General features: G+C 39.7%; 1 protein-coding gene across 16 annotated transcripts in view; it reads left to right on the top strand.

The window, feature by feature from the left end:
• The first annotated feature begins 1,734 nt into the window (after positions 1-1,734).
• The window catches only part of ANKS1B (ankyrin repeat and sterile alpha motif domain containing 1B), a 416,932-nt gene continuing 392,664 nt past the window's right edge, over positions 1,735-26,002 (top strand). For all 16 annotated transcript variants that reach the window (XM_033866212.2, XM_033866217.2, XM_019918430.3 and 13 more), the window contains exon 1: positions 1,735-1,938. In XM_033866212.2, the coding sequence (XP_033722103.2) occupies positions 1,735-1,938 (204 nt within the window). The remainder of the gene's footprint in view (positions 1,939-26,002) is intronic.

Genomic DNA, 26,002 nt, shown 5'->3' on the forward strand with positions numbered 1-26,002 from the left:
GGATGCAAGAGATACTACGATGAGGGATGAGTGGAACTTGGGAACTGATGTCAGCGGCGAGAGGGGGAGTGCAAGATGTTTTGCAGTTTAACGTCTGTGTGCTAGGGAGGTTGACAATGTTCTTCAAAAGAGAAAGGAAACAAAGAAAGATAAGATTTTGGGAAAGAAGGAAAGTCATGTTTCATTTATTCAATAAATATTTGCTGAGCACTTACTATGTGCCAGGACTGTTCTGGGGGGATGAGAGTTATCTTTAATTTTTAAAACACTTTATGTGTTAAAGGCAGTGTTCCCAGTCTGTGTGACTCCAAAGGCAGAGCTGGATTGAGTGAGTAGGAGTCAGCCAGGAAGTAAAATACCTTTCTAATAAATGGAGGCTTCTTGATAAGTAGTAAGAGCTCTGTTACAGGCAGTATTCAAGCCTAAATTGGATGATATTCTTCCAGGAACACTGTGACAAGGGATTCCTGCATTAAGAGAGAGGGTAGACTAACCTCTCTGCAAGTTCTCTCTCAATCTTAAGTAAGAGTCTATTCGTTCCATGATCTATTCCTATGGGTTCTATTATTAATCTCTGGTTTCTCTCAATTATTAAATAAATTAGTCTGTCTGCCATTCAGTAAAACTCACACATTTACATCTGCTATTCTTAAATTATTTTTGGTTAGGGCTCTTCTTCTTTATTAAAAAATTCTACCTAGTAATGTTACCTCTGTAGCTAATTTAGAATGTCAACCCTGGTAGACTGGGTTATAAATATCAGAGAGGAAAAGGATTTCTTGTGCCTAATAATATTTTTGTTTGGAAGAAGCCTCGCAAACGAGAAATGAATTATCTTGACTTCAAGATTGCGATGCAGTTTCTGTATTTTGCAGCAATTCAAGAAGAAAAAAAAAAAACCTCAGAGTGGTTCATTTTGATACAGCAAGGTAAAGAAAGAGAATAATTGTTCTCCAAACACTGTAAAGCTTTAGATCAGAAACATTTATCTGTGCTGCATTTAGAAAAAAAGAAAGGGAAGGGAAGGAAAGAAGAGCAAAAAGGGAACCTGTCAGGAGCTCCCCTATAAGCTATAGTTAAAGCTTTGCATTTCCTGGTGTTTCTTTTGAAACGTAAAATTCCACAACAAATAGCTCTGTAACGTGTAACCCATATGAAGATTCAATTCAGATTTAAGCACTTTGGTTTGCTTTTGAATCTTGCTATTTTCTGCATTTGTTTTGACTGCTCTCATCATTCAAGATTGACGGTTGGATGGGTGTGTAGGAGGAAGCAGCAGCAGCAGGCTTACAGCTTGCAGACAAAAAAAATCTGCCTTATCTGATGGCTATTATTGAAAATGCGAGGTGTAGCCTGGGCTGGGTAATGAAGGGGAGCGAGCGAGGGGGAGCAAGGAGCATGGAGCTGCATACTGATGAGTGTAGGAGTACTTGATAAAAAGAATTCTGGCTGCTGGCCGTGCACTGCTCATTGTGGAGTACTCCAACAATCACACAGAACGCAGACCAGCCCAAGCCGACAGCTTGATATGCCTTCTTCTGCTGCCTGGTTTTGGGGGCTGTGTGACGTACTGGTCGGTAGTAAAGATTAATATGTAAGAAATGTGGAGCTAGGATCAAGTCATACTCCACAGCCTGCCTGGCAAACTATGTTTTACTTCTGACTTTGCTCTCTCGCTGAGAACATTAATCTGTCAAGCTGGCGGGCTCCTTTGATAGCAACTTTCCCAGGAGCATGATGTGGCAATGCCACCTCTCAGCCCAGGACTACCGCTATTACCCCGTGGACGGCTACTCCCTGCTTAAACGCTTCCCTCTTCATCCTCTTACAGGACCCAGATGCCCTGTCCAAACAGTGGGACAATGGTTGGAAAGCATTGGGCTACCTCAGTACGAGAACCACCTGATGGCTAATGGATTTGACAATGTGCAGTTTATGGTAAGATGCTCTCTGTGGCCACGGAGCTGCCTTTTGTCTGTCTTTGCTTCTTATGTGTCTTACACGGCTCAGAGGCAGCCTGATTTGCACCAAAACCGGTCAATTTTATATACGTAACCGCATTAGAAAATCGGATGCCCTTAGGACTGAACTTACTGTGTAACATATAGGCACTTGCTGAGAAATGAGATCTATGTGCATCCGTATACATGTGTATTATATGAATGAACCGGTGAGAGTACTATTTATAGGCAGTGAAAGAAGATTAACATTTATATTCTCCCTGTCATTCTTTGTGTGATTTTTATAGATTTGTAATCTCAGAATACCCAGTTAGGTTATAGAACTCTTCAGTTAATTCTAGATTCCTAACACATATTATTTCATTTGCGCATCAGCGTTTAGTAATTAATTAGACAATTTGTTCTGTTTACGGTGTGCAGGTCATTTTTTTTCCTGGTAATTGTTCAATAAGCAGTTTAAATTGTGTGGATGACCTTTAGTTCGTTAGCAAACTGATTCAAATGTTCTATTATAGACAGCTTTCACTTACTTCACATGCTGATTGAAGAGCAATGAGGTATTGTTTATTACTTTATGTAGAAAACAAACACTTCCATCAATTAACTGTCAATATCTAGAAAGAGAGGCTGATGGACTAAGTACATTCATGTACTTCTGAATACTGGTCTGCCTGCAATCTAAACCTGATATGTGCAAACTTCCCACTGCGACGAATATAGGTGAGAAAGGAGGATGGGGAAACGTGCAGACCCATAATACAGCTTTCTGATCATTCACATACCTCCCCCAGTGCTCATCAGTTTCCCTTGTTAAGCTACGTCACAGTCCTTATTAGCTTTCTTTGCTTTTAAGGTCCCATGACACATATTACTGATCCCTAAATTTAGACAGAGCTACATAACATAGGCATGTAGCACAAAATGGCTTGCAGAAACAATCAATAGCTATGTCTAAATAAAATGCTGGGGCTGACACCTGAAGCCTATTAGTAACGAAATTGATAACACAGTACTGAGAGCTAGGCATGTCTTTTTATTTCCATTAGAGATTATTTTCTCCAAGCTTGACTTGACTATTGTAGATTTGAAAATTATTCAGACTGTTAAACTTCTGCTGCTTCTCCAAAAATGTGTGCCCCATGAGTTTTTCCTTTTAAAGCTGCATAAATGTAGTAAGACATATGAGCTCTATGTAACTGTATCCATAGAACTCTTTATGAAGCTGTTTTTATAATGAGACCTGCAGCTACTGTTATTTTTCTCATGTTTAAGAATACTGTCACAGATTAGACAGATATTGTGGGTATTAAAATAGGGGAAAAGTGAAATTGCTTCAATTGCTATAAGAGTCTTAGGACAGACTGAGCAGAATTAGGACAGACTTAGGACACTAAACAGGTGACACTAAGAATTAGAGGAACCGTCGAGTAGAATGAAAGTCTTCTCATTGTCGTTATATTTACTGCGCATTTGGATAAGTCTTTATTCTTTCTCCTTATCTCTACTTGAAATAAGACTCTCTCATTCCCACTTCTCAAACCTGTGTCCAAATTTATTCTGGTCCCATGAGAAGTTAGGTAGGTCTTTGGATTCTCTGGATTGTCTGCTTGGAAAATTTTAATTCAGCATAACTTTCCTCTGAATGTTAAACAGTTTTGAGTAAATATAATCCCTTTTTGAAAGCCCAATGCAAAGGTTAACCAAACATGTTTCCAATAAGCATTTGGAGATCGGAAAAAACATTCATGAATGAAATATGTATAAGCACTCCAAAATGTATCCAGGAGGCAAAAAATCCTGGACGTATGTGACAAAACCAAGGTCTGATCTTCTCCATAGATTGTTGTCTTTATTTTTAAAATCCAATTATTGTATATAATTTTTCAGAAATTAAGAAAACATGGTTAATTCAGAATAATCAAATACTTTCTACATGAAACAGAATTAACTTTAAAAATTTGAGTTATCATTCAGAGGAGTTAATTATGAAAATGAAGCAAATCATAAAAGTGTTACCAATCATCGCTTTACATGCTGCTGTACACCACTTATTTGCTGCTTGTATCATAAAAAAATCAATTTCTATTCTATAAAAATTATTTATTGATCTCCATAATCTAATTTAATTATGAACTTAGTTAAAGTACACTAATATGATCAGCCAACTTTAAGAAATAGATTTCATTAATGGTGAAAATAATCTGTTGGACTTGCTTAATCTGCACTCAGTATCATATTCTAGCTTTTGTTTTTCTTGAAGCACATTCTGACCTGCATTTATTCATCCTGTTGCCTAAGCAACAAGCACCACACTCCTATTAACTATGATGTAGTGCAGGTCTTATTCGCTTTTTAGAACAAGACAGTAGAGACATCAAAAGGATATAATTAATGTTGGTTGAAATATCATAGTACATCCATGCATTGATATATTTTATTTAGGAAACATTCTCAAGAGTTAATTTTTCATTTAATCAATATTCCATTCATGAATATGAGTTTCAAAGGGTTCACATAAGTAACTTTCAAAGTATTTACTGAAAGCTTTACAAATTTTTTTTGTTAACTCTGTTCTATGTACTCTTACACGTAAACACAATATATGGATGATTTATCCACATGGCTATGATTAACTTTAATAAAGATTTCTTACGTCAATTTCTAGGCATGGTTAGAAAAGAAGGACCCCCATTTATTTTAAAATATTTATCAATCATTGCTTCTCCTTTGGGCTCTTAACACTTATTCTTGATTTTATTGATGTGTCCATTTTTTAAAAATATCTGAAAGTCAGAATTCCAAACTTTTCTTTATGTAACTGGTCGTGGTTTGCAGAATAGTTTTGTACACAGTATTGACATTTATGTAGCCTTAAAAATGTAAAACAAATGGAAATTGGTACAAAGGACAGCTACAAAAGTACATCTGGTCACCTAAGACTTTGGGAAAGTCAGATCTATGTTGCAATCAAAAGTCTGAAACTTCAACACAGAAACCCTTTGTCTAAAGACTTATCCAGGCCCCACTCTACCTGTTCATTCCCTCTGATGTCATATATCATCAGCTCCCGTCTAGTTAGGCATGTCTACCTTCTACTCACTAACCTCTGGGAACGCCACCATGGTCCTCTGACATCCCACCTGTTTTCCCCAACTTTGCCACATATAGAATGTGTCTGTTTCAACATTACCTTTTTTCTTTTCACTAAGGAGTTTAAGTATGAAGTGATTATTGTACAAAATGCCCATGATGATTTGCTTTCTTATTATATATGTTTCGATCATCATGTCTTTTCCTAGTCTGATGACTGCTTCCTAAAATTTGTCTCAAACTATTAATATCTATTCTTGTCTTGATCTGCTCATTTGTACTCTCCCTCAACCCTCGCAGCTATTTCCTTTCCTTCCCCTCTGTCTTTTATCCTCTAAGATCTAACTCCGTTTCTACCCAGTTTGTATAGCTTTTCTTAAGGACTCCAGTCCTTAGCAGCCTCTCTTTTCTCTGATCTCATATAGTGGTTGTATTTGGCATGAAAAATAACATTTGGCATGCCATGATTCACTCTCTAGAATTAGGAGTTAAGTTTTCACTTGTATATATCTTGTCTCCCCAACTAGACTGGAAGCACTTCAAGTCCAAGTTCTGTGTATTCAATTTCCTTGCCTTTCTCACACTCCTAGCATAATGTTGTGTACGTAGAAATCTCCCCATAAAAACCGGATGTACAGCAGATTATTGTAGACGAACCTCTGGCCTCATTTTTAAACTGGAAGCCTTGTTTTGCCAGTGGGAACGTAGAGCATTAGTACCCTTCTTTCATTCATGCAACAAACACTCCTTAAACATTTTCAATATGCTAAGGACAGTGTTAATTACTAGGGATATAACAGTAAACAATATATCGTCTTTGACCTCAAGCAGGTTACAGTATTGCTCTCAGACATATCATATTATTTACATACACAATGCATACACATTCCTTCATATGCTCACACACACGTGACGTGTATACACACACTACATCATGGGGATCTTGCCCCTCATCCTACTGTATAATCACCATCCTTCAGCATATTACTTACCAGCAATTGTTTTTTCAGAAGCAAATTACAGTAGGCAATGGAAGAGGTAAAATCTATCATGGCACGGAGTAATGGAAAATAAAGATACCAATAACATCAAAACACTGGCAGTGTTATGGTAGATTTGTAGTCCAAAGACTGTATTAAGAAGTGTATGTTACTTGGAAAACTGACCCATAGCCTCACCATGTTCTAGCTAACAGTCATATTTGTAAACTCTAATCAAAAGGGGGGAAGAATGAAATTATACCAACTTATTTTTTTTAGCATCTCCTGCATTTTCTAGCACTTGCCGTCTAGGTTGACTTGGGGTGCTTTAACCACTGTTAAAATGTTCAAAATGTGCACAGAGTAAGATATAAAAATAATACCTGGAGCCCTACTTGAATTAGCATTTTTGTACACTTGGGTAGGTAGTATTCATAAAGAACTTAGTGAAGGTCAAAGTGAGTACTGCCTATTAGACATTGAAGTGGAGTCACAGAGCTCTAGGAAGTCATCCATTTGAACCAAAGATTTGAACAAGATTGATCTTTTAGTATTTAATTGAAACTTTTTTCATTTTTGTGGTACATTTTACATGCTAATAGACTTACTTCTTTTCTCCTCTTATAAATAACTTTTCTGTAATAAGAGCCCCATTTGCAGTTGACCTGATAAAAATGACCTTTTGAGTATCTTAGCAGCATATCATGATCCAAGTAGGAAGTTAAACTTGTGAAGCAGAAAAATAAATTGTCCCTAAAGGGTAAGACTAATAACCCCCATGATGTTTTCTTGTTTCAAATATTGTTTAAGAAAATGTTATAAAATTACTGAGATTTAGAGGCATAAGAGAAATATACCTGTCACACTCCCTACGCCTTCCTTCTGAAACAGGCTAGGCTCTGAGTTGAGTAGGTGGCTTTATATTGAAAGTGCAGCTATAATTTTCTAAACTCATTTAGGCCAGTAGTTACACACCCACTTTTGAAAAAAAAATCTTTTTTTTTCAACAACTGGCATTTAAAATCTGTTGGTAACCAACAGTCAAAGCCAGGAGGGAGTCATTCTTTATCTAGACAACAGCTTAATTACAAGTGTAACAGGCAACAGCCTCACAGTGGCGTGAGAGACAACTGAAGTAAGACTTCTCGCGTCCACTGTCTCACTTCTGTATGATTCGGTTTACTCACCTGTAAAATCAATGTAATGAGAGGTCCAGGAGAGATGTTCTTTGGACTTGTTATTTAATATTTTGAGCTCTTTAAAAATGCAGGGTACGATACTGGTGCTGGCAGAGCTATTAATTGTTCTTGTAGCTCTCATTAGCCTTGGAAGATTGCTTGTGCGGCAGAAAACTCAGAAATGAGGGCATGTGCAGGCATGGCCATCTGAGAAGGATGAATGGCCTTCAGAAAAAACAGTAGCCACAATTCTAATCTGGTGACACGAAGGACAAAAGAGCCTTTTCTTCCACCTGCAAGTTACTCTGATTACATATTTAAGCATTAAATTATGCTGCCCCATTTTCTAATAATTCAGTACTATAGCTACCATCCCTAACTAATGCTCACATGAAATGGCCTTTAATTTAGTCATGTACCATATTTGCATAATTTGATATCCAGTATTGAATCAAATGACCAGATCTCTGGGATGAGGAATTTACTTCGTGAATTTAAAAACTTGCTAAAACTGCTGAATTACAGACTAATTTTAAGAAATCCAGCCACAATCATTTTTCATTGCTTGAGAAATGGACAGATTTCTCAAACAGTGGCAATGACCTCTGTTGTCTCATTTCCAGTCACGTCCTTTACTTCTGTAACCCAGCCTGCGTCCCAGCCCTTCCACTCAGTTTGTTCTCTTTTAAGTCAGCTGTAACCTGTTTGTTGATAAATTACCACCCCCACCCCTTTCTCTTCTCACTTCATTTCTCTTTGGCCTCTTTCAATGTCTGATTCTCACTGTCTGCTCCCTATTGGTATTTATTCCCTCACTGAAGTTTGTTTGGGTTCTGTGACATTACACTGACCTTTCCAGTCACTCCTGTTCCCCTTCCTCCTCCTGCCTCTAAAGGTGGGTGGTGCTCAACTTGTCCATCCATCGGGGAGATCATTGGTTCTCATAGATCCGTAGCTGCCCCTACTCTTCACCTCTTTCTACCTGGCATCCAATACCGTCTAGCTACTCAGTAAACATTTCCATATACATGTATGTGTACCACACATTTAGCACAGACCTTGCATAGAATAAATGTCCAACAAGTGTTAAATGTTACTGCAGAGTGATTACTCCAAGGTGATCTTTCTAAAGCACACGTTTGCTCTAGCACTACTCTGCTTAAAATCTTTCAATGACTCTCAGTTCCCTAAGGGACATTATATTTACACAATTCTTAATATGGCTTTCATATTCAGGAAATGACCTTTCTGACCTTCCTGACCCAACTTATTGTCCAGCCTCATCTGTTATCATTTCCTCTCTTTACTGTTGTCTAGAACTGCTTTTTTCTTTCATTGCCTGGCCTTTGCACATGCTGTTGTCTCTGCTGAGAATGATCTTCCTTCCCCTCTTAATTCCTTTTACCCTTTAGTTCTTAGCCTAGTTGTCACTTCTTTTAACTGTCACTTCTTCCCTGACCTTCCACGTATGGGTTAGGAGCCCTTCTTCCCCACCTTGCTGCACCATATCACCAGTTTACTTGTCCAGCTACCCCACCACCTCCGCCCCACACAAACACTAGAACAGGACTCAGCAAACTTGTTTCTATAAAGGGCCGGATAGTAAATATTTTAGGTTTTGAAAGACATATGGTCTCTGTTTCAACTATTCAACACTTCTATTGTATCATGAAAGTGACCGTAGACAATACACAAATAAATGGGTGTGTTCAAATATAACTTTATTTACAAAAAAACAGGAAGATCTAGTCAATAGGCCATCATTTGCTGCTACCTTGCACTTGACTTAGAAATATGATTTGAGAGTTAGAAATATGCTTTGATCCTCTATATCTCCAGGTACAACCCCTGGCTTACACATGTAGACACAGTAAATGTTTAATGAAAGGAGGAAGGATGAAGGAAAGGAAGAAAGGAGAAAGTGAGGAAGGAATCAGGCACGCGGCTCCAGCAAGGTCCCTGAAAGCCTGTTTGGTTTACAGAGAATCCAGCCAATAGCTGAGGAAATTCAGAGCAAGATCCAGCCTTCAGGAGTCTGACAAGAGCAAAGAGGGTGTTTTTGCTCTTATCAGTCAGACTGGAGTATATTTTCAGCAAGGGAACAGTACAGGCATAGGAACTAGAAGAACACAGCTGCAGAGGAAGCCTGTTATTCCCTCTGTTTGGAATTCCTTTCTCTTCCTTCTTCACCTCACTGTGCAGCATTGTTCGTGATTGAGCTTAAGCGTCACTTCCTCCAGGAAGTATTCCCTAATGCCATTCTGTCATCTGGCTTACATGACTGCCCCTTCTCTGTGCACTCCTGGCATCCTTTTCTTAGCCTAAGGTAGGCCTTATTATATTTCATTGCAATTATGTTATCTGTTCAGATGTCTGCCTTCCACCCTAGAAAGTGAGATCCTTAGAGACAGAGTGGGTCTTATTTATCTTTGTATTCCTAAAGCCTGGTGTAAAGTAGCTTCTCAATAAATATTGATCGGATGGCATTGTTAAGTCTTATTTAGTTTCATGTAAATTATCCCATGTAATTCTCACCATATCCCTATCAGTAAGTATTAGTACCCCCATACTAATAACGAAGATAATGAGACTCAAAAAGTTTTTAAAATTCCCCAGCAGCACCTAGATTTTAAAACTAAACTGCTTTGACTTAGAAGTTCCCACTCAATTCACTAAAACCACACTGTTGCATCATTCCTCCCTTCGTTCACTCAGCAAATGTCTATAGAGCCCCTGTTAGATTGCAGACACTGAACAGGATACAGGCCCTGCCCTCCAAGCCCTCCTGGTTTGTCGTACTTCTGGTCCTCTGAGGGACCTCTTTATCTTACTTCTCCTTACTTTTCTACCTCCTCCGCACGACTTCTCAAGAGGATCTCTGTTTTTCCAAGACCAGAACTCTCACTGCCAAATACATACCTTCATGTTTTGTGTGATTTCCCTCCTACCTAACATAGCCTATCTCCTCCTGATTCCCTGTTCAAGAAAGACTCATTCCCTAAGACCCTGGTCTTTCTCCTCGCTCTGTGGAGACTTCCTCTACTGATCTGGACCCTGCCCAGCCCTTCAGCTTCACCTTTCACCCCTTTTAAACTCTGGGTGTGTTGAATTATTATAGTCTTACAATTGTGCCTCACTTGCTCACAAATCCATGTCTTTGCACACACCGTTCTCTGCCCAGAACAATACCTTCTTGCACTCATTTTTAGCCTGGGTAACTCTTATTTCAAAATGTGGCTCAGGGTTTCCTTCCTTAAAGGGGACCCTTTAAGACAAATTATTTGGTATTGCTCAAGTATTCTTCAGTGGCCTCTCATGGCACCCTGCTTATCATCCAGGGCTGAATTATCTGCTTCTTTACCTAACTTCTTCCCCTGAGAGAAAAAACAGTGTCTGGTTCAGTGTTACTTTCCCAGTCACTGGCACATAATTGGTCCTTGTATGAATTTGCTGGGGCTGCCGTAATACAGCACCACAAACTGGATAGCATAAGCTACAGGAATATACTGTCTCACAGTTCCTGAGGCTGGAAGTCTGAGATGTCAGCACATGTCAGCAGGGTTGGGTTGAGAGCTCTGAGAGGAGCATCTGTTCTATGCCTCTCTCCTTGGCTTGGAGATGCCTGTCTTCTCCCCATATTTTCATGTTGTCTTCCCTCTGTGTGTGTCTGTGTCCAAATTTCCTCTTCTTATAAGGACACCAGTCATACTGCATTCGGGTCCACCCTAATGACCTAACTTTAACTAGACTATCTCTGCAAAAACCCTGTCTTCAGATAAAGTCACATTCTGATGTACTGGGAGGTTAAGACTTCAATGTATGAATTTGAGGGAAGGACACAATCTAACCCATAGCAGTCCTCAATAAGAATGTGTGCATATGCATCCTCCGTTCATTATCCCTCACATTGCCAGGCACAGCCCATAATGGTTATTCAGTAGATATTTGCTTAATTGAATCAAAGTCAATCTACTTGAGGTTTACATGAAATTTAAAATGTGTAAAGGATCTGGTATTACTCTTTCATCAATGATAAATGCAATCTTCCTGATAGCTTATAGTTTTGCATGTATGGATAATCATATACATGGTCACACTTCTAGTTAATAGGAGAACTAGCAAGGCCAGAACCAAGATATTCCTACCTCTCTAGCCATGCACTCTTTCCATTTTACTTTGCAGCCTCTGTTGACCCCTAAATAAATCACATCTACAAGAAATATTCATTTGTTTGCCATCCTTATAGTTGATATCTATCTGATAGAGACACCCCAAAGGAATAGATGATTAAATAAGTAGTATTTTATAGGAAGGAAAGAAAATTTAACCAATTTAATATTACAACTACTATTTATCAAGAACTTGTTATATACTTTTTTCCATATATTGTATTTCCCTCTCCCACAAATGTTATAAAGTATATAGTGTTATTCCAGTTTTACAAATGACAAAAGTTAGTTATTGAGAGATTAAATATCTGGCCCAAAGCACTCATGATTCAAACCCAGGTCAATTTGAGTCCAAAGGGAAAACATTTTCAATAAGAGTTGCTCGGGCAACATATGTGGGCGAACTCAGAAAATATGGGTTCGGGAGAAACAAAAGTAGCATAAGCACTTTTTGTTCTTGGGGGGGGAAATGATGATTCAGAGGAGAACCAAGAAGAGAGGTAAGAGAGAAGAAAAACCTTGCCTCACGCAAAGAATAGGCAGTCTAGACTAAGGAAACTTACCGCTACACACAGGGTCATAAAAATAAAGGTATACCTCCAGGTCAAGTCTGTCCTCAGACCATGAGACCTTCTGAGTGGCAGTCATTCCATGCATGCAAGAGACACTGCATTAAACAGGAGCAATGTTCATGGAAGATATGTTTTGCCCTTGAGTATAATCCTTTCTAAGGTGTAATGAGTATGATTATAAATGGCTACAAATTCTTATCCACAAGAAGACTCAAGCTGGAGAGACATAGTAACAACATCTTACAGGTCATTGCTCACATGTCCCCGACTTCCTACTCCGATCTGTGTGTACCATACACATCGTAGACGTTGGGAACTATTCTTGCATTTAAGAGCATATGATCTAAAAGAGTACTGAGAAGCAAGAGCCCCGTGACTCTACTTATAAATTATAGAAGCATATTAGGAGGAGAGAAAAATGCAATGAATTATTAACATAGGCTTCTGAATATCAGGTCATTGATTTCTGCCCTTGAGTCCACAGAATTAAATTTCAGATGGTTAAACTTTTACCTTCTGTCAGACTGAGAAAAAATGATTAAGATTCATATCCAAAGCATTGTGAAACATCTTGGGTTTATAAGCCAATGTCTGTTTAGATGGCTGGCAGAGTTGTCCTTCCAGAGTTTTGAAGGAGATCTTAGACTTAGGAGGCCTAGAATCTAAAATATCTCAAGTTTTTCTTTGACAGGAGTTATACTGCTCATTTTTTTAATCAGAAAGAGGCATCCCCATGAAGAAGGAGCTGAGCATTTGGTATTCATCAGGCCTACATAGTTATATAACCCATCCAGTTGTCAGCTCAGAAAAGGTGAACAGAAACATGCAGGTTGGCCAACACCCACTTCATAAATCCCTCACAAGGAAGCACACAAAAGGCCATTCATACCAGTTCAATCATTTAAAAACTGCTGAATGAATAACAGTGAGGTTCTTCTGGTGGGAAATGAGATGAAGGGAATGTTATATAGTTTAAAAAATGTAATGCACTTACTTCCTGGTAAGTAGTTATGATATAGCAGAAATGAAAATACCATATTAAATTCTCATCATACTTCATAGTCTTTAAAACTCTTACATATATATTATCTCAATTAATGGGAGAGACAAAATAAATTCTACTTTCAGTTCTAGCATAAATGGTGTGACATTGGGTAAACCTTTTTCTCTGCAATCTCTGAACAAGCTCAGATATAACCTGATTTTTTTTTTTCAAAACCCTCCGTCAATGCTTTGTCTTCTCTAGATGCTTCTCCTGCTTACTATTCTTCCATTCACAGCCAAGCTTCTCATAAGAAATGTCTACACTTCCCGGCTTCCCCTTCTACTCAATACAGTCAGGCCTCAATACAGTTAGCCTCTGTCAGCATCCTGAAATTATTTTTAAGCGGTGACTAATGAACTACTAATTGCCAAATACAATACACTCTTTCCAGGCCTTACTTACTTCATATTTCTGTGGTCTTTGTTTCTGCCGACCACTCTTTTCCTCCTTGGCATCTCCTGCCCCAGCAACCACCCCTCCTCTGGCTCCTTTGTAGATTCCCCCTGCCTCTGCCTGTTCCCTAGTGTTCAGCCCTTTCCCTTTTCTCTTCTCACTCCACACATTCACCTTAGGTGACTCCACTTATACTAACAAAGGCAAATGTTTTCTACTTCCTATATTGTACTGAGCCCTCAAAGTATCTAAAAGTGGAATGATCTTTCCCCCAAAACTTGTCCCACAAAAAAAGCGATCAGTTGGATAGATTGATGATGAGAGATGAAGTGAGATGAGGCTAGAAAGGTAACCCCTGGATTTGACAACATAGAGACCACTGAGAACTTGCCAAGAGCATGTTCTGTGGAATAAAAGGCACAGAAGCCATATTGCATTGGATTGAAGAAGTGGTAGAGTAGACAACTCTTGAAAGAAGTTTTGCTGAGCATGGGAACACAGAAATAAGCAAGTAGCTAAAGAGTGATTTGGGTGTCAAAGGGAGGATTTTTTAAACAGGAGCGACTAGAGTCACGTTTGGCTACTAAATTGAATGATCAGGTAGAAAGGGAGTTATTGATACTGGAGAAGAAAGAGAGATTGACTGAATGAATAAAAGTGAGAGGTGTTGGGATCCAGGGACAAATGGAAGAATTGTCTTTGATGGGGACATTCCTATTGTAATAGGAGGGAAGACAGAGATAATGGGTACTATAATGATTTGTATATAAGATGATGAGAATATAGAGGTATGTTCCCTCCAATGGTTTCTAATATTTTCTAGCAAATTATGACACATTGGTGTGGAAGATTTGAAGGTAGAGAAGATATTAAAGAGTAATTTCAAAAAGTGGGAAAGAATTTACAAGGAAAACGGAGTAGAATTACAGGGCCATGTTGAGGGCTTGTTTGAGATTTGTAATCATTATGCTCAGTAGGAATTGGAAAGACAACTGTGCTCTAAGCTACAGAATTGCTTTCATACTTTGACTCCTTCTACGTGGTGTGAGACTGTGCATTAGTCATTTAACCTCCATGGGCATCAGTTTCCCGAATACAAACAGGAGATAGCACTGCCTGGTTCACAGGACTGTGGTGAGAAGTAGCTTAAGGCTACTTAAGGCTAGCTGCGTGCTTTCAGTAGGCAATGAATCATGATGGTGACAAGGGTGCCTGTTCCATTTAGCTGGCAAGCCACTTTGGAATTACTGACAGCACAGTGATGCTCAGAAATTGCCAAAAGGCCTCATTGCTCTTGCCCTCCTAATACACTGGATACAAAGGAAACGCTTCTGTGAATTATGCTAGGAACACCGAAATACCCACAACCAACCTATCTCAGTGACCTTATGTTGAATAACTCTAAAGGATGTCGGAAAGTTATGTCATTGTAATTCACACTTACTCATCACAGATCTTGATTAATCAACTGCACGTACACTCAAAGAACTGAGCCTTTCAGGTTTAATGGCCACGCAGCAGTGTATGCCAATGGCAGAGTACAACGGGACTTCCAAGGAACTAGATTGCATTTAGTGCTTTCCTTAAGAAACATACTCAAGGACACCCACCTGCTCACAGCAATAAAATGTTCCCTTAATTATGGTTGATCAAATTGTGATAATTAATTTTTATGAGAATATTTGAATACTCTAGAGTCTTGTAGCTTTGTTCTCAAGGATAACTAACCTAAACTTGCATCCAGACTATAAAGTACATTAACACATACTATGAAGTGTATTAACCAATGCAGACTTTGAAGACGGTAGCATTTTACAATATAAATTTATGTTTCAGATATGCATCTTTTATCCTTTAACATGTGTTGACAAACTAAAGTGGAAAGTAAATGAGCATTTGTGAAGGGGATCCCAGGAACATCTTTCTGAATGGACTCCTGGGAGGTTTATCCATTCATTCCTAAGGAAACACCTATTGAGTACCAAATATACTCATCAAACTGTGCTAATTGTGGTAGAGACTACAGAGAGGCATACTTACAAGCTCCTGTTAAAGATACTACAGTCTACTCAGGGAGCGAAGACTAACATAACTTAACAGCTAAATAGCAATACACATTCAAATAGCGATAAAGGACAAATGTTTTCACAGCATAGAACGCAACTGTGGGAGAAATGAGTGTTAGAATCTGTGAATCTCTCTAAGTCTTGAGAAGGAAGAGATGTTGATGAGCTGGAGTGATCAGGGAAGACTCTCTGGAGGAAGTAGGCTTGGGCAGGATTGTGTAAACAGTTAAAATGGGACCAATGATATAAGATTGAGTGGAATCATGAACAAAGGTGGTGAGACTGCAAAATGCATATAGTGTTTAAAGAACAAAAGAGATACTGATCTGGCAACCGTCCTAGGGATCATTCAGCGTCTCTATGAATTAAAGCATTACCTACCTTGTGAAATCGTGGTTCAGATGCTACACATGCACCATATGGAAAGACAGCTTAATGATCCATTGCTGTGCCCAGATAGGCTCACCCAGATGGCAGCACACACGTGCACATCACACATACAGAGAGCAAGGGAGGATGAGCATGGAAACATCTGTCTGACTGATTTGCCTTCTATTTCCAGACAATGCTGAAGAAAACGAAGTTACTTGAGTTACATTAGGTGTTTCTCCAAATAAGCCCATCTTTCTGAGGGTGAGCATACTATCTCAAAGCCAATAGCAAATGTTTTTTAGTAGTTTTATATCATCTGGAATATCCTCATATCCTCCAAAACTGAATTTATTCACCTGTTACATCCTTTGCTTCTTCAAAGATGTTCACAGCTCTCAGTTACCAATATCTAAAGAAATCATCCTCACTTTCACATTGGAATCATGACCACTGCCAAAAACACCTGTGACCTCCTCATTTCCAAAACTCAGCTTATTTGAAATGTTCCAAGAATTCAAGGGAGGAAACATTTGCTTAGCTGCCACTTTCATGTGAATATATTATGCTAGGGCTCCTAAATATAAAACTTGACAATAATAATAATAATAATAATGCTTATATAATGCTTATATTCAGGCACTGTTCTAAGTATTTCATATAAACTATTTCAATTCTGCTGAAATGAATAATATACCCATTCCCTCCTCTCATGAAGCTTACAATCTACTGGAGAAACAAGCATGAAAACAGACAAATTCCAATCAGCACTGTAACTGATTGGAACTTTAATTCAGAGTATAGTGGAGGCCCTCAAAATGAGTAACTCAGTAAAGGTTCCATAGAAGAGGTCAAGTTTATACTAACTCTTAACGGATTGGGAAAATTCACAGCCTGACAAAGGCTAAGTGATAGAGCAGCCTTTCAGGCAAGTGGAACAGCATGTAATTATCATGGAGGCACAAAGAGGGATATCTGGTGGTGTCTGGCTCCAGTTGGCGAGCAGGGGGCAAAACCAAAAAGAGGTAACACACATAAAACCAGAGAGGTCAACATGGGCCGGGTGGGGAAGAGACCATTTTTATTCCACTCCAACTTGGATGTACAGAGACCTCTCTGTGTAACTGAGGATGATGTGTTTATTTCTTTCTGTCTTTTGGTGCATGTGAATATCTGCTTTCCTTCTCCCCCTGCACCCTCGGTCCTCGTCGTTTGGAGTGCCTTAAGGAAAGGTCACTGCAGGGTCTTCTCCCTGTCACCCCTACAGGACCGCCCAGTGAGCACTCAATGGCTAATCATCAGCCTGTCGTTGTAGGTGATTATCTATGCTGCCTGGCAAGGCCGAGTCCAGGGATGCTAATTACATTGGCGTCAGTGGCGACTTCTGGTGTCAGAGATCCCACTGAAAAGCATTTTACTGATACTAATTCAGAAGACCGTTCTTTAGCTCAGGGAAAACAGTGCACTTTAAAAGCTTTAATCAGAGTTCACCCCATTTCGATAGCAGTCTTCAGAGCCGAAGTCTAAATACTAAAAATTAAGGCTCCTCTGCTTCCTGTTACCCCACAACCAAGACAACCACAGCACTAACTAGGGTCTTCCTCCCTTGTGTCCTAGAGAGCACTCTTGGAAATGAAAAAGAGGAAGAGGTTTAACAAATGGACAAGTGGATGTCCGTGACTGGTTAATTATTTGATTTATTACCTCACCCTCTTCCAGAAGATGGTTTACGATAGACATGAGGACAATTTAAACAACTACACAGCAGCAAGGGAATCCAGACAGTAGGACTGACAGAAGAGAACACACATTTTAAAAGATTTTTCGAAATAATACATATATATATATATTAAAGATCAAAACAAACGTACAAATAAAACGTAAATGCAAACCATTTCCTACCCTCTTAGCCCCACTCCTGGCCCCGCTCTCCAGAAGCGGACACCTTAAATGTTTCTATACTTAGTCTTCCGGGAGGTTATCCCCATGTGATATGCATATGCCCTTATTTCTGGCTCCTCAGCTTTAGATATCATTAACTGACATCTTGATATAAGAGATGAGTATTTAGCTCACTTATACCATCATCTCTTCTCTCTCCTATGTGCCCTCGTTCCCAATAGATTTGCAGATTAAATCATAGCCCACAAAGTCAGATGCTCTGAAATACCACTTCTTTTTATGTTTTAAATCAACTTAGTTTTGACTCCATGCCAGTGCCAGCATGAAATTCCACTGTCATCAGTATTGTCTCTATTGTCACCACATAATACTAGAGACCCAAGTGTGGCCAGGAAAATGGGGGAGGAAGCTGTGCTCTCTGGTGGTCCCTGCTGAAGCCCTCTCCTGTTGTCCAAGCTTGCAGTAGTACGTTGAAGTCCAGTATTTCTTCACCTTCATGCCACTTGTGGGTATGGAAATGCTTATCAGGGACGAAAACCCCGTACCTGGGCTCCTACTCCAACCGTGATGAGGTTGGACGTCATGATGACAGCCAGGAAACATACTATTCATGCAGTTATCTCAGCTAGAAACATGAGAGCTATCCTAGAACTTACCTTCCATTTATTTCTAATAATTGTTTCCTTTTTCCTGTCAGTTTCCTGTCTAATCATTGTTTCCTTTTTCCTGATTGCTTTTCCATTCTCTTGCATTTCTGCCTTTGTTTGTCCTTGGTTTTTCCACAGTTTCCATCATACTGTTTATTTTTTGGACCTCCTTTTTCCCAGGAACACCTCGCCAAGTCTTCCTGTCCCAAGCTGCACTCATTCTGTGGGACTGCCTCATGTTCATCATTCTGGGATTCTCTTCATTGCACCTCTGAATTCAATCCACTGTTTCTTGGTTGTTTCCCTCTCTCTCGATTTGATTTCTCATATTGCTGGAGCATGCACTCAAATAACTGTTTAAAAAAGAAATAACTGAGAAATAAAGAAGAAATAACCTTTTAAAAAAGAAAAAACTGAGAGGTGAACTTTTAAGCCCTTGTGAATCTAAAAATGTCTAGGTTCTGCCCCCATGGCTGATTAATATTGTGGTTTAGTATGCAATTCAAGACTGAATCTGATTTTTCTCAGAGCTTGGCAGGCGTTGCTCCTTTCTCTTGTAGCATTCGATGTGGTTGTGGAGAAGTCTGATCTGGTCCCTTTTCAGATGACCTTTTTCCCTCTCTGGAAATTTTCAGGATCTTCTTTTTATCCTTGGTGTCCTGATGTGACGAACATGTGTCTAAGTGGGTGTCTTTTTCATCTGTTCAACACTTTTTAGGCACTTTAAATATAAAGTGGGACATCCTCTTCCATTATTTCTTTGATTATTCCTATTCCTTCATCTTCTCTCTTGCCTTTTTGTAAACTCCTGTTAGCCAAATACTGGATTTCCTCAACCATTTCTCAATGTCTCTTATTCTTTCTCTCATATTTACCATCTCTTTCTATTTTTATCTTATATTCTAAGAGGTTGAGTTCAATCTTTAAATTGATTTTTTTTAATTTTGGCAATAATATGTTTACCTTCCCAAAGCCCTTTCTTCTTCTCTATTACTTTTTCATGGCACCCTTTTCTTTTTCCTTATATGTAACATCGTTTTGAACCTGTCAAGGGATACCAGTTTGAGGTTAGTTGTTTTTATTTTGAAATTCTCTTCTTGAAATTATCTCTAGAGTTAGTTCTTCTATTGTGCTTTGTTTTTAATTTGATCTTTCTCAGTCATACTATATACTCCATCCATGACTGGTAGTTTATGGTTTTCCGTTCACATTTCAGGAAGAGGCAATGGAAAGGCAAACTGGAAGCTCTGTGTACATAGAGAGAGAGAGAGAGAGAGAGAGAGAGAGAGAGAATGTGCATTGGGGTAGGAAGGCAATTGTTCCAGACGTAGACCTTCGGTTTTTCCCCACTTTCTGTCCATACCCCAAACTCTTCCTTCGTCCTTCCTTCCTTCTCTCAGGTTGAAACCTCTGGGGTTCCAGTGGGTGACTTGGGCTCCTTTTTTTTAAATTAATTTTTATTGGAGTATAGTTGCTTTCCAATGTTGTGTTAGCTTCTACTGCACAGCAGAATGAATTAGCCATACATATACATATATCCCCTCCTTTTTGGATTTCCCTCCCATTTAGGACACCACAGTGCATTAAGTAGTTTTCTGTGCTATACAGTATGTTCTCCTCAGTTGTCTATTTTATACATAGTATCAATAGTGTATATCTGTCAATCCCAATCTCCCAATTCCTCCCACCCCACCCCTTTCCCCCTGGGTATCCATACGTTTGTTCTCTACCCCTGTGTCTCTATTTCTGCTTTGCAGATAAGGTCAGCCATACCATTTTTCTAGATTCCACATATATGCGTTAATATACAATATTTGTTTTCCTCTTTATAACTTACTTCACTCTGTATGACACTCGATAGGTCCATCCACATCTCTACAGATGACCCAATTTTGTTCCTTTTTATAGCTGGGTAATAATACATTGTATATATGTTCCACATCTTTTTTATCCATTCCTCTGTTGATGGGCATTTAGGTTGCTTCCATGTCCTGGCTGTTGTAAATAGTGCTGCTGTGAACACTGGGGTGCATGTGTCTTTTTGAATTATGGTTTTCTCAGGGTATATGCCCAGTAGTGGAATTACTAGTTCATATAGTAGTTCTATTTTTAGTTTTTTAAGGAACTTCCATACTGTTCTCCATAGTGGCTGTATCAATTTACATTCCCACCAACAGTGTAAGAGGGTTCCCTTTTCTCCACACCCTCTCCAGCATTTATTGTTTGTAGATTTTTTGATGATGGCCATTCTGACTGGTGTGAGGTGATATCTCATTGTAGTTTTGATTTGCATTTCTCTAGTAACTAGTGATGTTGAGCATCTTTTCATGTGTTTGTTGACCGTCTGTATGTCTTCTTTGGATAAATGTCGATTTAGGTCATCCATTGGGCTCATTTTTTGATTCTGGGAACCCCCCCACGCTAAAGCTACCTCCATCTCACTGCACCATCCACTGCTTTCCCAGGCTTTTTCTGACTTCTGGAGACTTACTGAGACCTCTCATACTCATATAGCTTTTTGCCAGTTATCTTCATTGTTGTGAGATCAAGACATTTTTATTCCTTTTCCAGATCTTCACTGGGATCTAAGAGGAAAAAAGATAAACCAGTGGCCTCAGTACACATCTTAAAATGGAAGCCAGGGTCACAGTCACATGTTCCTACTTTATTCATTAAATGGTACCAAGTGAGGAAAGAGCAGTTGCCTCTAAAAAGCAGTAATAATACCATCCAGCCACAGTGCCTAAAGGAGCCCAGATATTTCTACCATAGAGAAGTACCACAGTGCGATGATTAAAAGGGTAGACTCTGCCTAGATTCAAATACCAGCCGTGAGACTTGTAAGCTATCTTACCTGGGGTAAGTTTCTTAATGTCTCTGTGCTTCAGTTTCCACATGTGGAAAGAGGCATGATAATAACTGCATACTAACCCCACAGGGTTAAGATAAGATTTGTGAGTCCAGGTACGTAAAGCACTTGGAACAGCAAGCTCCAGTGTTAGTCGTCATCATTGCTATTATTGTCCCAACGTCAGGACAGGGAGACATGGAGAAGCAGAGTCTCTGCAGCAATTTGACATCCTTCTTCTAAGATAGTAAAGGTAGCCCGGAGTAAATTGACTTTTAGGCATCTCTCATTACACCACAACGTTTCTAGCTGTTCTTGCCTTGGAGTCCTGAAGGAGGTGATGACACACTCAACTCAGAAAATATCGATGGACTGCTGTAAACATTATTGTGGACATGGAATATTATTTTTGCAGCAACATCTTGAACTAAGGGGAGAGAAGAGAAACGAGCGAGAGGTTATGAGGCCGACAGTACTGTGACTGTGTAGGAGAGGAAATGAGTAAATATCATAGAAGGCTTTGTTAAAAGCACAGATGGAGAAGTTATTTGAAGGAAAGGGATGCTTCCCAATTTTGTCCTGAAAGAGCTACAACTAAAAATTGCTATGGCACATGTACTCAGGTGCATATTATCATGATACCATCTACTTAGGAGACATGAAAAACTGAAATAAATACACAAAGAAAACATAACAATGCTCAGTTTTGGGGTTTTTTTTTAACATCTTTATTGGAGTATAATTGCTTTACAATGGTGTGTTAGTTTCTGCCTTATAACAAAGTAAATCAGCTATACATATACATACATCCCCATATCTCCTCGCTCTTGCGTCTCCCTCCCTCCCACCCTCCCTATCCCACCCCTCTAGGTGATCACAAAGCACCAGCTTATCTCCCTGTGCTATGCGGCTGCTTCCCACTAGCTAGCTATTTTACATTTGGTAGTGTATATATGTCCATGCCACTCTCTCACTTCATCCCAGCTTACCCTTCCCCCTCCCCATATCCTCAAGTCCATTCTCTATGTCTGTGTCTTTATTCCTGTCCTGCCCCTAGGTTCTTCAGAACCTTTTTTTTTTTTTAGTTTCCATATATATGTGTTAGCATACTGTATTTGTTTTTCTCTCTCTGACTTACTTCACTCTGTATGACAGACTATACAATGGAATATCACTCAGCCATAAAAAGAAATGAAATTGAGTTATTTGTAGTGAGGTAGATGGACCTAGAGTCTGTCATACAGACTGAAGTAAGACAATGCTCAGTTTTCAAGGAATTTTAGCTTAAACTTCAGCCCCAAGTCCTCTTTGAAATACCATTCCTCAGCCTCGAACAATGATTTTTAAAAATAGAGCTACCTGACCTGCTCTGAGTGGCTGCTTCCTGTGCTTTATTTCACTCGATCCCCACAACGTCTTTCTGAGGTAGACGTTAATAACTCTGCTGTAGTAGATGAGCAAACTAAGGCTCCGAGCAGATAAGTGACACACACCAATTTTCAAGCCCAGGTACGTTAGCATTACTTTTATTTTTATATATATTATTATTTTTAAGTTCTAACACCCCCTTTTCTCTGCCACTACACTTGTTTCCTTCCACCATTCACCTTTGAAATAAAATAACCTCTTCTGGATTTTATACCTAACTTCACCCCTCAAACGTTCACTATATTTTTTATATATATATAAAATTCTGCATTACTTTTTCTAAGTCTTTCTTCCTATTTCTTCCTCCTAGTTCATTTATTTAATGAAAGTGATTTCTGTTTGCCAGTGCACCTTCCCTTTGAGCTGCCCTGTTCTGTCGTCTGAGGACTCCTCACCTGGCTTCTTTCTCCCCAGCTTTCACCTGAGTGCCCCCCTCTCCCTCATTCTGCAGCCTCCAGAGAGGCCCACATTTCACCTCCTCCTCCCAGCCCCAGCACGAGTTGCAGTTCCATTCTTGCTTCCCACCAACATTTTCTGTTGCTATGGAAACCAAGAGGCAGTTCTGGAAGGAGGGGGAGTCTTGGAGCGCAGTCACTGCTGGCCTTGGAGTGGGAGGGAGATGGTAGGCGGCTGGGGTAGGGGGAGGAGGAGAAGAAGAGAGCCTAGAGAACTCAGGATCCTAACCCAACCAGTTCCTGATGGAGAAAGGGACTTCTCCACTCCCTCCGTGAGAGAAAGGGAAGGCATGGGGAGAGCAGCCCAGTGCCAGGCTGGCTTAGCAGCTGCATCTTTCGGATGGTTGAACAGAAGGAGACTGAGTGGGCAGCCCCCTGTGGTGATGGAGCCCAGTTCCCAGGCTGCTTGTAATCTGTCCTTAATTTGCCACTGAGGAAGTTAACTTTCTGTAGGTAGCTAAGGAAAAGGAAAGCTCAGGGGATCCATTATCACAGAATATAAGTATGCTTCCATTATAAATGAAGCAACAGGATAACTTACAGTCTCAGAAGATGATGAGACAGGGAGAAATGGTCTGTATCTAATGAAAAGTTTAAGCTAGAAACTAGGAAGAAAAGCTTTACAGGAATCTTTGTTCTGCAAAAACAGCTGAGACAAAGTACAGAGCATTTTCACTGAAGATAATTTAGTCCATGGCTTTAAGAAATTTATTATTTGAGCTTGGCAAAAGCCTGGGACCCTCAAACTTCATCATATAATTGAAAGGGTAAGGCTTCCGTGTGTACTGTGCAATCAGTTTGTACCAAAGGGGAGAAATGACTGAGAACTGGAATCAAAAAGTGGTAAGGTAGAAGCGGGAGTGAATTTACCTTACTCAGCATTAAGTAAGTTAAGAAAGCCAAACTAAAGGGACTCATGATATCCCATACAATATAATCACTCATTCTTTAAACCAAAGAATTTGGTTTGTTTGTTGGGGGTTTACTGTGTGTCAGGGACTGTACTAGACCCTGGCGATTGGGAGAGCAGGTGGGGAAGCAGAAGGAAGCATAAAACAAAGATCAATGAGCAACAGGCCCCTGTTTTTCTGGATCTCCCAGCTGATTGGAAGAGACAGACTCATAAACAAATTGTTACAATGCAACATAGCTGGTTTTCAGCGTAGCTGCCCTCCAAATGCTGGGGAACATAATGAAAGTCTTGCTTAACTCTCACTGTGGGAATCAGGGATGATTTCACAGAAGTGGTCTCTGAATCAGTCCTTAAAGGATGAGTTGAAGGTGCTAGCAGAAGCCCAGGAAGAATGTCTGGGCAGAGGAGACAGTGTGAAGAAGGCTTGAAGACATGACAGTGACAGTGGGCAGCATGTGCAGAAATATAGGGATATCGCTGGAGGCTCAGTGTGTGTGTGTGTCAGGAACGGGAGAGGCAGGAAAGGAGGTTAAAAAGATAAGTTAGGACCGGATCACCAGTCCATAGAATGCCATCCAATGGGGTTTAAACTTAATTCTGTAAAAAATGCTAGGAGTAGTACAGTGTCATGATAAGCTTTCTGGATTAATACCCTGACTTTGGTGGCATATGGAGGATGGATGGAGGGGAAAGAAGGACTATAAGCAGGAGGGCCTCTTAGGTGGTGAGAGAAAGTCATTGGCTATAGAGACAGACAGAATGTGACAGATTCAGAGATAGTGCGGCAGAAAAGTAGAGTGGCGTGGTGAGATTTAACCTTGGGAGTGAGAGAAGGAGAGGAGTCAAGGAGGACTGAGGCTTGTAAGTATGAACAGCCTAAGCAAGTAAAAGAGCCTTTTACAGAAGGATGTGTGCTGCCACCTACACTGGGTTCACATCCTATTCCTTCAAGCGCTGCAGGGGGAAAAAATCGATTAAATTTTACTCTACCAGCTTCCTTACCAAACGGTTCCTAAATGCAAGATTAATCTTTTGTGTTCCGCAAGTCAAAATCAGGTGTTAAGATACAAAAGTGGAACGAATTGCTGAAGACTGTTTTTAAAGTTAGTAAGCAAGTAGCGACCCTCAGTCTACCTTGACGTGCCGTTGAAACACATTGTACTGTGGCACGTGACAGAGGTCATACAATAGCATGGGTGAAACTAGACAATGAATCGACAAAGTTGATATAACTGGCCAGAAGATAAAAAAAGAGGATTATCATGTCCCTCTAAAATTAACCATGACTAAAATTTCAAATTAGATAAGGAGCTAGTACTTGTGATTTATTCAAATAATAAACACAGGAACAAATCCTGGATGAGCAGTCATCTTGATCACGTGCACATGTAAAAGTTTAAAAGTTTTCATCTTTTTCATTTTTGATGCAGTCCTCACTTCAAATCCAAATGTCAAACTGAACATCTTTTAAAATATTGAGGAGATGAATGCTGATGGATAGTCTTAAGTGGGACGATCAATACCATCTTGATAGCTTCTTTCCTTTTTTAAGCAGGCAGTATTATTACCTTGTTTATCTTCATATCCAAGTTAAGCAGACTCACTAAAAGGTTTAAACTACTTTTTGCATCTCTGTCCAGACTGATAGCATGAGGAGAATAGAGATCTACTTGCCAGCTTCTCTGCTCCCTATTCGGGTTCTGAATTTGAGCCTATGTCCTTCTCAGCTGGAATCACCATCTCTCCACCTCAAGACAGAGCCCTGCCTGCCCCTGCCATCCCAATTCTCAAGTTCCAGTGATACCTAAAGCAGCAGATATTTAAACTGTAACCCATTTTCTATGACTGCACATCAAACAGTTCTTGGTGCTAAGCTAGCCCTGCTGCACTGTCCCTGTTCTGATTGCTGTAGTGGACTCTATATCATTTCTGAGCCTCGGTCCTGTGCCTCCCTCTTTGAGTCGTGCTCCACCCTCCATGTCACAT

Source organism: Tursiops truncatus, chromosome 11, assembly GCF_011762595.2.
Source record: "Tursiops truncatus isolate mTurTru1 chromosome 11, mTurTru1.mat.Y, whole genome shotgun sequence".
Taxonomy (NCBI): Eukaryota; Metazoa; Chordata; class Mammalia; order Artiodactyla; family Delphinidae; genus Tursiops; species Tursiops truncatus.